The 15,663-nt window shown below is 39.9% G+C and overlaps 1 protein-coding gene across 2 annotated transcripts in view; it reads left to right on the forward strand.

Moving 5' to 3' along the window:
• The window catches only part of LOC117950622 (vitellogenin-2-like), a 40,161-nt gene that overhangs the window by 16,428 nt on the left and 8,070 nt on the right, over nt 1–15,663 (forward strand). Inside the window, exons 11-18 of one of the 2 annotated variants that reach the window (XM_034881869.1) lie at nt 967–1,086; nt 1,171–1,357; nt 1,819–1,912; nt 1,995–2,180; nt 2,268–2,418; nt 2,503–2,704; nt 2,798–3,189; nt 3,229–3,261. In XM_034881869.1, the coding sequence (XP_034737760.1) occupies nt 967–1,086; nt 1,171–1,357; nt 1,819–1,912; nt 1,995–2,180; nt 2,268–2,418; nt 2,503–2,704; nt 2,798–3,189; nt 3,229–3,261 (1,365 nt within the window). Of the gene's footprint in view, nt 1–966; nt 1,087–1,170; nt 1,358–1,818; nt 1,913–1,994; nt 2,181–2,267; nt 2,419–2,502; nt 2,705–2,797; nt 3,262–15,663 lie in introns of both variants that reach the window. The other variant, XM_034881871.1, reaches the window with a different exon arrangement.

Genomic DNA, 15,663 nt, shown 5'->3' on the forward strand with positions numbered 1-15,663 from the left:
TACTCTTACATGAAGGCCATGACCAAGAACACCTCTCCTGATTTTGCCTCTGTGTAAGAACTTACATAATATTTCATTTAGCTGGTTTTGGGTTGCTATTTAAACATCAGCACCAATAATCTCATGTATTTTATTGTTCTACTTTCAGTGCTGCTGCCTGTAACGTTGCTGTGAAGATCCTTAACCCTAAATTCGACAGAATGAGCTATCGATACAGCAGAGCTTTCTATTTTGATACCTACCACAGTAAGAGCACAACAGGAGAATAATTTGTCATCAGAGTTTTTAAGATTAAAACACGGGTTTTGATGGTTCTCATATTTTGCCCAACAGACCCCTGGATGATGGGTGCTGCTGCCAGCGCCTTCTATGTTAACGATGCTGCAACTGTTCTTCCGAGAGCCATTGTGGCCAAAGCTCGCACTTACTTTGCAGGAGCTCACGCTGATGTCCTTGAGGTATGACAGTCATGTCTTACATAGCTAATTAACAGAATCAAATTCTCTTATATATCTGGCAAGTGTCTCCCATCTTATACACATTTGCAAAATGCAAATGTATATAACAGCAAAAAGGAAGTTTAACTAGCCTTTGGAATTAATGTCTACATCTCAGGCTGTTTACAAATGCCATGAATCCTAACTTTAACTTAGGAGATTTAAATTCAAAAACATGTTTAATTATTTTGGCTATATGCACCTTGTATGTTATTTTTTTAATGATAACTCTGAAAATGCTAACCCATCAAATAATTTTCCTTTTTTGCAGCTTGGAGTAAGAACTGAGGGAATGCAGGAGGCCCTTCTAAAAATAAAAAATGCTCCTGAGAATGCTGACAGGATGGCGAAGATGAAACAAGTTATAAGAGCTGTAAGTTCAGCGATGATGATAATATATTTATACATTTTTTAAATAATTATGTGATAAAAGAAATACAGTGTATTAACTGTTTTCTTTTTTGCACAGCTTTCTGAGTGGAGGGCTCATCCTTCCAGCCAGCCCCTGGCCTCTGTGTATGTGAAATTCTTTGGACAGGAAATTGCATTTACCAACATTGACAAAGCCATCATTGATCAGATTATTGAGGTACGGCATATTCTACTCTGACTAGTCTACTACCTTTTAAGTAATCAATGTTTATAAACTGAATGTGTGATTTTGTGTTTACAGCTTGCCAGTGGACCAGCTTTCCACACTTATGGCAGGAATGCTTTGAATGCTGTGATGTCTGGGTTAGCATTTCATTTCGCAAAACCAATGCTGGTTGCTGAGGTTCGTCGCATCTTTCCCACCACCGTTGGTCTGCCCATGGAGCTCAGTTTCTATACTGCTGCTGTGGCTGCTGCCTCTGTCGAACGTAAGTTGCACTTGCAGAGTCAGAGACCAAGAGAGTGAGCGAGAGAGAAAAGGAGAGCAAGAGCAAGAGAGTGAATGAAGAGAGGGAGCGCCGGACATTGGTTTCACAGTGATTATGTTCTAAAGCACAAATACACAAACCCACACTTGTGAAGGAAGGTGTTACATTGCCGGACTATGAGAGGATGCAGATCTTCATCCTGTCTGTTTCCGTTATTGTGTCATAAAACCTATAAAACCTATGTCTCCTACCTGCGGTATGAGACAACAAGGGTTAAAACGGCGGTTAAGGATAAAAATGTTTTGCAAAACTTGAACCCTGTAATTGGCAGGGGTTACACACCCACCTGAGGCCCAAAGGCGCTTTTCCTATGCAGAGGGCAGGTTCTCTGCAGATACAGAATCCACCACAAACTTCTTGTGATTTATTTATACAGATAGTGAAATTGTTATTTTTTACAGTCCAAGCTACAGTGACTCCACCTCTGCCTGCGAACTTCAATGCTGCTCAGCTTCTGAAGTCTGACATCAACATCAAAGCTGCCATTACTCCAAGGTAATCTAGGTGCAGCTTATTTGATAATTTATTAAGATTCTTCTTACGGAAATCCTACTAAAAATGTTTCTCTCCCTTGCAGTGTGTCCATGCATACCTACGCAGTTATGGGAGTGAATACTGCTTTCCTCCAGGCTACCCTGATGTCAAGAGCCAGAGTTCACACAATTGTTCCTGCAAAGATGGAAGCAAGAATTGACATGATTAAGGGGAACTTCAAGCTTCAGTTCCTGCCTGTGCACGGCATCAATAAGATTGCATCTGTATTGTATGTCCTTTTACTTCTCAACAAGTGACATGTATCACACAGTTTTTACATTCTGTTTTCTGAAAACAATTTTCCTTCCACCAACAGTGTCGATACTTTTGCTGTTGCAAGAAATGTGGAAGACCTTGCAGCTGCCAAAATCACACCAATGGTTCCAGCTGAACTTGCAGCAAAGACATCAAGGGAAACCTTTTTTTCAAAGATTTCCAAGATGGCATCCTCTCTGGCTGGTGATATGGTGAGTATGATTCAATGACATTCTCAGACACAAATATTTACCCTGCTCCAAGTTGCTGTGGTGACCTCTGTTGTGCTTCAACAGTCTAAGTCATCTGAAATCCTTCCTGTTGGCTGGCCAAGTAGAATTGCCCCCAAGGCCTTTGAAAAGAAATGGTGTGCCGCATTCGAAACCTTCGGAATCAAGGCATGCACTGAGATTGAATCTCGCAATGCAGCGTTCATCAGAAACTGCCCCTTCTATACCATAATTGGAAAGCATGCAGTCACTGTTGAGGTTGCTCCAGGCAAGTAAAATGGATGACATTAAATTACTAATATGAGTTATTTTGTAAGATGTTGGTAAAAAGTAAAATATCTACTTATCTATTTGGTTGCAGCTGCCGGACCAGTCGTCGAGAAGATTGAAATTGAGGTTCAGGTTGGAGATAGGGCAGCAGAAAAGATCCTGAAAGTGATTAACCAGAGCGAGGAACAGGAAAACATTGAGGACAAAACCGTCCTGATGAAACTCAAGAAAATCCTGGTTCCTCGTCAGAAGAACAGCACAGCATCGTCCTCCAGCTCCAGCAGCTCTCGCTCCAGGAGATCCAGCTCCAGCAGCTCCTCCTCCGCATCATCCAAGTCCTCCTCCAGCTCCTCCTCTCGCTCCAACAGCAAGGCAGTCGGCAAGGCGTTTAAGAGACCGAGCAACTCCTCCAGCTCACACTCCAGCAGTGCTTCAAACAGCAAGTCTTCTCTCATGTCCAGCAGCCGCTCATCCAGCTCCAGCTCTAGCTCAAGCTCAAGCTCCTCCAGATCCAGCTCCAGGTCCAGCTCCTCCAGGTCCAGATCATTGTCCAAGGTGAGAGCTTCCCCTCAGAGCATGTTAAAAAAACAGTACAATGAAAAACATACGTGAAAGAACTAACTTACAAATGTTTCTATTGCAGCAACAACAGTATGAAAAGAAGTTTATCAAGAACCACATTCACCAGGTAATTATCAGATTAATGCCACATCATGTACATTATGTTGGCGCAGGCTAATGTATGGTTCTTTGTTTGCAGCATGCGCTCTCAACAGCCAGAGCCAACAGCAAGAGCAGTGCCTACAGCTTTGAGAACATATACAATAATGTAAGCCATCAGACCAACCCATTTACAGTCTATTCTATTCAAAGAGAAAAATCTAAACTTTCATTAATATCCATCTCTGGTTTTCACTTTAAGGCCAAGTACCTCTCTAACGCTGTCACTCCTGTTGTGACTATTCTCATCCGTGCCGTGAGAGCGGACCACAAGGTTCAGGGATACCAGGTTGCAGCTTACTTTGACAGAGCTACTGCCAGACTTCAGGTCATTTTTGCCAACCTGGCTGAGAATGACCACTGGAGAATCTGTGCTGATGGTGTGATGCTGAGCTACCACAAGCTGATGGTAAAAACGTTGGTTTGGTGAATTAGCAAAATTTTTTAGACATCTGGGTCCTGCTAAAGATTAAAACTCTAATTTAAATCTCTCTTAGGCCAAGATTGCCTGGGGCATTGAGTGCAAACAATACCAGACTGAGATCACAGCTGAGACTGGTCTTGTGGATAAAGACCCTGCAGTCCGCGTTAAGGTTGCCTGGGACAAACTTCCAAAGAGCATGACGCGCTATGCAACAAAGTAATTTCACAAATTTCATTTTCCAACACACCTATTCACCACGTGTGTATTCGTTTATTTTTTTTAAAACAATGCATTATTATCATTTTTCTTAAATAACCTTTACTTTCATGTGTACCTAGGATCTCTCAGTACATTTCCCACAACGCTAAGGAACATGGAGCAAGCATGGCAAAGGCCAAAAATGGCCCTAATCAGATCCTACTGTCTGTGGCTGCTGCTTCTGACACAAGGCTGAATATTTGGCTTAAGACACCAAAGGTGCAGTTTTATTTAATATTATTATTATTATTATTATTATTATTAATATTATTTTTATTTGCACACAGAAAATGTGTGCATCACAATTTGTCACCCATTTTCCACACACTTCACATAACTGTTTCTAATATTTTTGTATTACAGAGGACATTATACATGCGTGGTGTAGCTCTCCCTATTGCTCTGCCAATCCGTTACACTGCTGCTGAGCTAGAATCCTCCCAAAGCAACTGGGCTGATAAGATCTCTTACATGCTCACCAAGGCTAATGCAGGTAAAAACATTTAAATAAACATCTTTTACTGAAATGTCAGCTAGATCATTAAATAACTCACTTACTGAATTTTCCTTTTCTTTCCACTCCAGCTGAGTGTTCCATGGTCAAAGACACAGTGGTCACCTTCAACAACAGGAAATACAAGAACGAGATGCCCCACTCTTGCGCCCAGGTGTTGGCTCAGGATTGTACCCCGGAACTTAAATTCATTGTTCTGGTGAAGAGGGATCAAACACAGGAACAGAACCAGATCAATGTGAAGATTGGAAACATGTATGAACAGCAAGTATTAATATCTTTATTGAAACAATTGCCCCCCAAAAAGACAACAATTCAGGAAAAAAACATTTGATAAATGTATTTCAATTGTTTCCAACAGTGATGTTGACCTGCAGCCGAAGGGCCATGTTATCATGGTGAAGGTTAACGGAGTAGAAATACCTATCAACAACCTGCCATATAAGCATCCCACAGGTTTTTTTTCTTTTAAATTCCACTGTCATGCTACAATTATTCAATGTGTTGAAAGTAAAAAAATCCCATATTGATATATATTTGCAATCATTTTAGACAAAATTCAGATCACAAAGAGAGGTGAGGGCATTGCGCTCCTTGCTCCCAGCCATGGTCTTCAGGAGGTCTACCTTGATTGGAATGAGCTGAAGGTGATACAAAAAATCTGACTACTTAAATGTATTTATTAATCTCCATACTGGTAATGGAGCTAACGCTGAACTGTTTTTTCCCAGGTCAAAGTTGTGGACTGGATGAGAGGACAGACCTGTGGACTCTGTGGAAAGGCTGATGGCGAAAGCAGACAGGAGTACCGCACACCCAACGAACGCGTGACCAAGAACGCTGTCAGCTACGCTCATTCCTGGGTTATGTCTGGAAAGAGCTGCCGGGATGCCTCTGGTAATACCTGGGTGAAGCAGTGCCTGCTTCACCCTTCTCTATTAAAATAACATGTATACTCTGAATGGTAAACTGAAGTATATAAAATAACAAGATAAAAGACTATATCTATGTATATTCATGTTGCTTACCTTCATTTTTCACCTTCTTCCAGAGTGTTTCATGAAGCTTGAATCTGTGAAGCTGGAGAAGAAGGTGATCCTCCATGGCCAAGAGTCCAAATGCTACTCTGTTGAGCCCGTGCTGCGCTGCCTGGCCGGCTGCATGCCTGTGAGGACAACGACCGCCACTGTTGGCTACCACTGCCTGCCTGCTGGTGAGTCTGCAAGAAATCCCAGCGGCTTAATGAAACTGAATAATACTAGATCTCATGTTATACGGCAGCTAAATGCTTTATTTTCTCCACTTTTGTAGATTCTAACCTGAGTGTCTCTGAGGGTCTCAGCAGCATCTATGAGAAGAGCATTGACCTGAGCGAAACAGCAGAAGCCCACCTGGCCTGTCGCTGCGCTCCTCAGTGCGTTTAATCTCATGGTCTGAGATTGAACACACATATGTTCACTTTTTGTTTCATTCAAGTACTTTAAAGTAATTTGTTTAAACTGTAAATTTCAATAAATTGCAGACCGGATAAAGCATGTCTTTTTTGCAAATTGTTAACTGACTAGTTGTTCATTCAATTAGTTCGTTACCACACATAAAAAATTAGAAAAATAAATTTATCAATGTCAAATTAGTTACCTTGTAACAACTCTAAATCTATTAAACACACTGCTTCTCTTTTCCCACAATTTCTTCAATTCTAAACATTATTTCTTACAGTTGTTGTTGGTAAGAAGTCACAAAACTCAACAATGTGAAGTTTGAATGTGGCTCCAGGAGAATATAACAATCCAAAAAGGGCCAGCCCTCTTCTTTGGCAACTCTTGATTTTCCAGGGTCTACTTCTAGAAAAGTGCTGTTTGTGTGCGGAAATATCTTAGCTCATTAAAAAAAAATCGTGTTACTATAAAACAATAATTGTGCAAATGCATATTTTTTAATCAAAATTACAATTCTTGAGTATTGTTTAAATAGTTGTTTTATATAATAGAAAATATTAGAAGAGATTATAGTGGTTGTGGTTTAAATTAATTTAGTTACAGTGAAGTTTATTAATTTATTCAAAACAGAACCCTGACGTCACACTGTTAACTAAGTAGTAACAGCCTCATGCTACTCTGTTTGTTGAAGATTGCGTTATTTTAGATTAAAATGAAGTGTATACATTACATACATTATTTCTTTTTTTTTACTTGGTTTTTGTAGGGAATAAACAAGCATGTTAATCAGTGAACTTTAGAGGTATTGGTAGGCAGTTTTGCCTTTAGACAGTCAGACTACATATTTCCACGTTTGTAGTTTTTGTGCTAAGCTACAGGAGTTAAACGTATGCTGTGTGTAGCTTCACAAAAACCATGCAGACATGAGAGTGGTCATTTATCCTCTCATCTAACTCCCGGCAAGTACAGGAAGAAGCGTACAAAACTACCAATTACTTTTTTAAGTAAGAAGCTAGAGCTGGGGGTTGATTAGCCTAGTTAAGGGACTGTTCCTTTTTTAATTAAGGGGCTTCCGGAGTGGTTTGGGATATTTAGTAAAACTAGATATGACCCTCCCTTTGCCAGCAGTACATTTGATGCTCCAAAAAAAATGGGGAAAAAGGCATGACCCTCCCCAATAATTTATTGATGCCTTCTGAAATGGTTTGTGCTTGGCAAAGAGGTACACATAGCCTGTTTTTGCAAAGCCCCATGGTTTTTATAACCATGACATATGTGATTTAACCTCTGCTTTCTCATCTTTCTCATTGATTGAAAAGCTAAACGCTTCTAACTGTATGAAAACCACTTTTTCCCAAATCTTTGAAAGAAAAGCCAAATGAGAGACTGGTCTAAAATCTCTCCGTCATGCAGCGCGGGTGCAGCAGCCTTTCATTGAAGGAGCTGTTCAGTGCTGAAAAAGTGTCTTGCATGGGGTGGGAGGAGTCATTCATCGTGTAGGATAATTTAGCCACTATCCTCCTGTCTCCCACCACCTCCACGGCATCAAGGGGGCAACCAAGAACAGAGCTTGCCTTTTTCATCAGCATATCCAGTCTTTCCTGTCTGCCACTGTAATGCCACTGTCCCAGCAGACCACTCCATAGAGAATGGCTGATGCCACCACAGAGTCATAGAATGTCCTCAGGAGTGCCCCCATGCACCACAAAAGACCTGCGACTACTTAGCAGATGCAGTCTGCTCCGGCCTTTTTTGTAGAGTGCTGATGGGTTGTTGATATGTGTACGTAATATTGCAAAAATCAGGATTATCCTGTCTAAAAATGATGCAGAAAAACTAGTCCATGCATTTGTTACTTCTAGGCTGTATTACTGCAATCATCAGGCTGCTCAAAAAAGTCCATAAAGACTCTTCAGCTGATCCAGAATGCTGCAGAACATGCTGACCGAGAAAAGAGATCACATCTCTCCTGTTTTGGCTTCTCTGCATTGGCTTTTCTGTAAAATCCAGAATAGAATTTAAAATCCTTCTTCTCACCTACAAAGCTCTTCAAGGTCAGGCACCATCTTATCTTTAAGAGCTCATGGTACCTTACTACCCCACCAGAGCACTGCGCTCCCAGACCTCAGGGTTACATGTGGTTCCTAGAGTCTCTAAAAGTAGAATGGGAGCCAGAGCGTTCAGCTATCAGGATCCTCTCCTGTGGAACCAGGTTCCAGTTTTGGGTTCAGGAGGCAGACACAGTCTCCAGGTTTAAGACTTTTCTCTTTGATCAAGCTTATGGTTAGGGATGGCTCAGGAGAGTCCTGAACCATCCTTTAGTTACGTTGCTATAGGCCTAGACTGCTGGAGGACTTCCCATGATGCACTGAGCACCTCTCTCTTCCTCCTTCTTTCCATCTGTATGCAGCCTCATTCCATTAATGCATGTTACTAACTCAACTTCTTCCCTTTCCCGGAGTCTTGTGTTCTCTTGTCCCTCTCCTCCTATTGCTTCCTGCAGGTGTTTCTGGCTTTTGATCTGTGGTTGGAGTCACCTGCTGCCTCCATGTTCCTGCTCGACACCGTCTGCTACAATTCTGTGCATGGGTCTGTGTGTGTGTGTGTGTCTCTCTCTCTCTCTCTCTCTCTCTCTCTCTCCCCCAACAGGTCGAGGCAGATGACCGCTAACCCTAAGCCATGGTGCTGCTCGAGGTTTCTACCTCTTAAAAGAAAGTTTTTCCTTGCCTCTGTCAGCAAGTACTTGTTCTTGGTGGGAACTGTTGGTTTTTGTAAATAAAATCACAGAGTACGGTCTAGACTTGCTCTTTTATGAAAAGCGCAATAAGATAACTGTTGTTGTGATTTTGCGCTATGTAAATAAAATTGAATTGAATTGAATGTGTTGTCAGTCCAGTCCAATTTATTATATTAGTTTTGTAAGTTAGCCGGAGACTTAATTAACCCTACCCAGGGTGAGTTTATGAAAACTGATGTGTCTGCTCGGTTCAACTCTGTGATTTTCTGGCATTGCACCGTTGTATAATCTCTGAGATTACGTTGTGTTCTGATAGCTCACAGCAAGTTAATATAATAGCAAGAAAAGAGTCAAAGGCTGTAATACAGAAATTCATCGGACTAGCAGTTTGAGAAATATGCGCATAACACACACACACACACACACAGACGTTTCTGCAATTTATAGATAGATATTTAGACATCATGCATTTTCTGTTTGTCCTTGCCCACATAATGTTCCAAAAAAGGAATATAACGTCCTGTGGTCTATTGGCATTTCTTTGAACCAATCACAATCATCTTGGGCAACGCTAAGCGCTGGACCCAGGCCCGGTGCCCCTGCAAAATAGCCTTGGGAAGGAACTTGTTTTGGTGGAAGATTTGAATGTAGGGAGGTGAGCTCTGGAATTACAATGGCTGTCGTGTGTGAGGAGAATTTTACTCAAAAAAAGAAAAGAATTGCCAGTTCTAGCTCGGAGGATGTGAATTAACCAGAGTTTAGAAAGACGAACACAAAGAAAGCACTTAACTAGCAATTAGGAAATGTAGGCACCCAATTATTATACAATTTCTTTGCACTTTTCCTCGTCGGAAGTTTCGAATTTGTCAGTACAATGCAAAGCATCGGCAGTGACAAGTTCCACCCAGGCAGACGAGGAAGACCAACACCTGCTGGTTGATGTAAAAATTAACTGTGCACTCCATTTAATTAAATTTAGGGAAGAAAAGTCACCCCAAACACTTAGATTGTATTAGTTGACAAAGCAGCAAATACAAGCACTTTCATCACTGAGTCAAATGTTCAATAACCATGTTAATGTTCAATTGTTTTAACTAAGTTTTTGATAAATAGGTACTTTCTCACAACGTTTTTACCGTAAATTTAAAGTACTATACTTGCAGCAGCTTCACCAGTAAACTGCTGTTATTTACAATAAGCATAGTTTTTAAATGTTACGGTATTTTACTGTAAATACAGTTTCTTACTGTATTATTTGAATTTACTGCAGTGTATCTTTATTTTCCCAAGAAGCATTAATAGTAAATACCTGTGTGACAAAGTGGGTTTGCTCACCACTTGTCCCCTACAGGTCATTAGCTAAAGTAAGTAGACAAAGTCATACATTAGTTTTGGTTCCATTTTAATAGGTTGCAAGTTAAAACATGGTTTAATGTTTTTTCTTTGTTAATACTTACAATTGTATGTTCCTTTGTTCAGTTCCACCATGCAGGACAATTGTTTGGGGAGGGGCCGGCCTAAGCATTTCCTGTTTTACCTGTTTCATGGATGACATCACTGTGCCAAACCAAGTAGAGGTTTTTTTTTCTTTATAGGAATGTTTATTTATTTTTTTTGTGGTTATTATACAAACATGTGTGAAAAACCCTGAGCTGTTTTTTAGTCAGTGGGAGAGGAGAGAACTGGTAAGTTTCAAATGTTAAGAGATTTCTCTAAACCCGAGAGACTCGCCCACGAGCCCAAACAGCCCCTCTGATTCAAAGTTTAATAATTTAACAACCATAAAACATAGAAACTCACCAAAAGTTGCAGCTAAAAGCTAACGAGTTAGCGGTTACGGAGGTCTCTTCCGGGTCCTTCTAGCCTCTGCAGGTGATTTTCTATCCAGCTTGGAACGTCCAGCCTTTTTCGGGGTCGTTGAGCATTAAATCCAAACCGTTACACCCAAGATTTATCCACTTTATGTCCATAATTTATCGCGTTTTAGCTCATTTATGCCGCTAGCTGCCTGCTCCGTGTCCGCTCTGTGTATTTACGGGAGCAGCATGCCCATATGTGGGAGACAACGTCACTCAGTGTATTGAGTGTTGACAACATCCCCCACATGGTATGGAAGGTGAAAAGTGCCTCTTGCACAGTCAAATGAGTCTACTATGCAATCAAAGATGCTATAGTGCACAAGATAGATATCCTCAGAGGAAAATGGCCCTACTGGTTTGAGATTTGGCGTGTATTTGGGCCTTTTTTGAAGAAATGTAAATAGTGTGCGCTTTATATGAGTTATAATGTTTATTATGTTTATTTTTGCATAGAGGAGAACTGTTTTAGATACACAAATGCTTGTGTAGCATTGCTGTGGGTGTAATATCAATAATTAGGACATTTTTATGTTGATTATTGGTATAAGTAAATGTCATGAGGGTAAAAGCGTCTGGACTTTCTTTGAAAAAATGTGTGTATTTTGTCAGCTGGATGAGTTATAATGTTTATTTCTTCCCAGTGTTACTCGCAAGACATATGAGAAGTGTTTTAGAGAGGAAAAGGGCTAAAGTTTTACTGCTCCGTCTGTAATATCAATACATATCTGGAAGATTCATTTTCCGTTAAATTTATTTATTTGTCTTTAAGGTCCTACAACAATTTTTAACATTCAAGTGAACTCAGTGCAACCCAAATATTCTAATAACCCAGTTTGTCCTGAAAAAAATTATGTTCATATCTTGACTGTAGACAACAGGGTTGATGTTTTACAAGCTTTTTGATAAAATAAATCCAGACGGACAATGAACTGTAAAAATGGCCTTAGGGTTCAGAAGGTTGAAGTTATGAACTAGATCAACCTGCATCCGAATGGGCTGGGCTTAAACAGTTGGGTGTGAACTGACAGTAAACAGTGGGATTTGTGCTCCAATGGGAGAAAAAAAGAGGTGAGGCTGTGATGCTAGAAACACGTGCCGTTTGTTGGCGTTAGTAATAGTTTCATGTGTTAAGTTTTTGTTTAATTATCCGTGTACTGCAGACCACTGTAAAAAAAATAATCACCTCTGGAAACGTACAATGTTTGAGTCTGCCTACCTACCACCTTCCTAGCCACTCTGGCCAGGCAACACCGCAACCTGTAACATTTGCAGATAGTGCTGTAAAAGAATAAGTTTTGCCCAGAATGCATAGCCATTTAGAATATGATCCTACATAACATTAAGATATATTCTAGCTGTAAATTTACAACAATGGTTTACAGTGACATCTGAAAATCTTACAGGCAATAGCTTTAACACATAGGCTACACACATTCATATGCAAAACACCTAAGGATATAAAAAGGCTTTACTGGAATCTTGTCAGACTGACACTGTTTTGGTCTGTGCTGAGGCATTGGGGTTAATGATCATGTAATATCTTTGTTTACATTGAAAGTCCAGCTAACTAGCATGAGTTTAAATACACTTACAGTGATGACAGTGTTACGGTTTTGCAGAATTAGAGGATCCAAATGAAGAGAAGACAAAGGCAGGCGGGAGAGTATTTTATTTGCTGGATTTATTTGCCAAAAACAGAAAGTCCAAACCACAACAGGGATCAAAATGCAAAGACAAATGTCACAACGAGAAAACAAAAGTCCCAAATCGCAAAAAGGCAAAAATCCAAAAACATCAAAAAGAAGGTCCAAAGAGGAAAAGGAAAAAAAACTAAAGGGGAAAATTACCTCAGGGAAAGGTCCATAGGAAGCACACACTGACCGGACCAGCGAACAAGCACACAAAAATGATCTGACAAGAGACAAATGGAGGTTAAATACAAGCGGTAACGAGCAAACAAGGAACGGATGATACAATAGGTGAATCACATCAGGGCGGGGACAACGATCACAAAGGCAGGAAACACAAGGCAGGTAGTAAAACTAGACAGGACTAGACAGAGGAACAGACCATCAAAATAAAACATGAAACAGAACAGACACAAGACAGGAAGAAACACTAGACGACCAGGGAGGATACACAGAGAATAACAACAGAAAAAGAACAGGAAACAAAACCCGAAACGATAACAGACAGGAACTTCAGAAATTGGGATGGCACTACATTGTACTGTGTAATCCTAAATTCTCCTTGGCCAAGATTTAATTAAATGCTTCTGTGTAAATCATCTTGTTCTCATGAACCTTCTTCCTTTTGTGAATATGAGCTGTGCTGCTCCAATATGAACAATAGTTAAATGTGTTTATTACACGGCATTGTTGAATACGATTTTGATTGGTCAATCATGGCATTCTACGATTGGTTACTTTGTTTAACAGACCATTTTCTAAGTATAACGGATTGCCTGCAGTTCATAATAGACTTGGACCATTTTTAAATTTAAAGGTGCCCTGCCACACATATTTCAATGCTTTGTGGTAATGTCTGAAGTTTCCACCATGGACTTTGTAACCTTTTTTGTGGAAAATATGCCTTGGTTACCTTTTTTCAAGTCATTTTAGTGTCTATAGAAAGCCTGCAGCAGGACTCAAATCAATTTGTGCCAGTTCTCATTTATATTTAATGAGCTAAGCTGCTTGACTCTGATTTGCTAAATGCAAGCCAATGACAGCCTGGCTATCAGCATCCTTTATGCAGCGCAACTGAGCGAGCGCATGAAGAGTAATGAGCTCAGGCAACATGACTGTCCAGATTTTGTAATTGGCCTGATTTTATAATTTTTTTTTTTTTTATAATTTGTTTATTAGTCCCCAATGGGGAAATTACTGCACTACACTCTGTGTACACACTTTTTTTTTGTTAGTACTCAAACACAGGCCTGAAATACACACACATGCTCAGGACCTATACATGCACTATAAATGGAGAGATGTCAGAGTGAGTGGGCTGCCAGCTGAACCAGCGCCCTGAGCGATCGGGGGGGTACGGTGCCTTGCTCAAGGGCACCTGGCAGTGCCCAGGAGGTGAACTGGCATCTCTCCAGCCACCAATCCACGCTCCCAACTTTTTGGGTCCATACGGGGATTTGAACCAGTAACCCTCCGGTTCCCAACCCAACTCCCTATGGACTGAGCTACTGCCACCCCCCTTTCTCCACTTAATTCTTTTCAGTGGCTATAGCTGACAGAGGAGATAGCAGATCATCTTCACATTTACAATATAACACAAACACGTATGGACCTAACATATTTAAAAAAAAATGCAAGTTGTGTGGCAGGGCAACTTTAAATAATTGTGCTCATAAAGCTTATTATGCTGTTCAGGAGATCAAATTGACAGAGAGGGTGGATAAATCTGGGATGGCTAACAACGCTAATGGAAAAAGTGTGAACATAGCATTAATTAGGTCCATGATTAAGGGCCACCTGGCTTCTGCCAAAGAGCAGTACCCATCAGCTCTTCAGGCTAATACATCACCCTGTCTGGGTTCTAATTCAAAATAATGATCAGCTCGCTTTATATCATCTCTTACATAGAGAATAAGAATGCCAGGGACAAGTAAATATTGACAGGTTTCAGTGTAGAGGAATGTAATGTCAGGAGAGTGTGAATTGGCACACTCTCTTGACATTACAACATTCTTTATTTTTAACAGAATGACAATGTAACTCATATTCATAGGTAGCTTGGCATTTTATTATTAACCTTGTGAAGACATTATGATGATCAAACATGCTTTTTAAAAAGACCTATTAAGATACCATACACTACAGTGTCTGTCATATTCAGTGCAGCACTAGCCTATAGTTGAGATGCCTGGTTCAACGACGCATCAAGAGGTAAAAACAGAGAGTTTTTCCTTTACGTTAAGCCCACATGCTCTGAAGACACATTACTGACAGTCACTTAAGCTATCTGATAACAAATATATAGCACTTTGCTTTCTACAAAACCATACCCCTACACATTGGATATTACTCCTATTTCCATTAATTTAAGCAAAGCTTCAGAATACTGTTTTTGTCCAGACCAGACCATGTGGTAGCCTTCATGGCTCAGTGATGTCACCAATGTGGCCAATAAGCTTTAAGACACATTTATTTAATATGTTGTACTGACATAAAGGGGTAAGCCTTAATGTTACTTTAGAAAACTAGTGAGTATATTTGTGAAGTTAGTGATTTGGTAAAACCAGAGATGAAATGGTTTTAAAAAGCAGCAACATTGAGTTCATCCATTCTATCTATTACACAATGTCATTAATTGCATTTAACTATTCATTATTTCATCTTCTCATTCTAGTTTCACTCATTTACTGGTCAGATGGTGGTATCATTTGAAAATGTGTGCACCACATTGAGAGTATGGTTTATATTTATGTGTGGTTTCTTGCTGGCAGGGCACACTTCTTTGTATGACATAGTGATAAAAAGTACCTGAAAATGAATAGTAAGAAATGCATCATCACATTCACTTGATTTAAATGCAATTTTAAATTAATGTTTGATGATTTTGAAACACTGTGTGGATGTAAGTTAAGTAAACAAATGGTGGAGAGTTGTTTGGAGAGCCAACAGTTGACCTGATACAATTGCAGGTCAAGACACAATGACATTTTCAAACACTGGAACAATTACATGTTTAAGCAATGGAATATTTTTATAATAGCATTTTTTTAATATATACACTACCAGTCAAAAGTTTGGGGTCACTCACAAATTTCCACTGGACTTCATTATAGACAGAATCCCAGCTGAGATCAGTTGCCTTGTTTTTTTTAACCAGGGCAACAGTTTCCAGGTTACATTATGTGCTTACATAATTGCAAAAGGTTTGTTTAACGTTTTCTTAGTTAGTTTTTTAAAATCATATAAGATTAGTAAACAAAATGTGCCTTTGGAACATTGGATGAATGGTTGCTGATAATGGGAAATGTAGATATTGCA

This window comes from Etheostoma cragini, chromosome 9 (assembly GCF_013103735.1).
Source record: "Etheostoma cragini isolate CJK2018 chromosome 9, CSU_Ecrag_1.0, whole genome shotgun sequence".
NCBI classification, from domain to species: Eukaryota; Metazoa; Chordata; class Actinopteri; order Perciformes; family Percidae; genus Etheostoma; species Etheostoma cragini.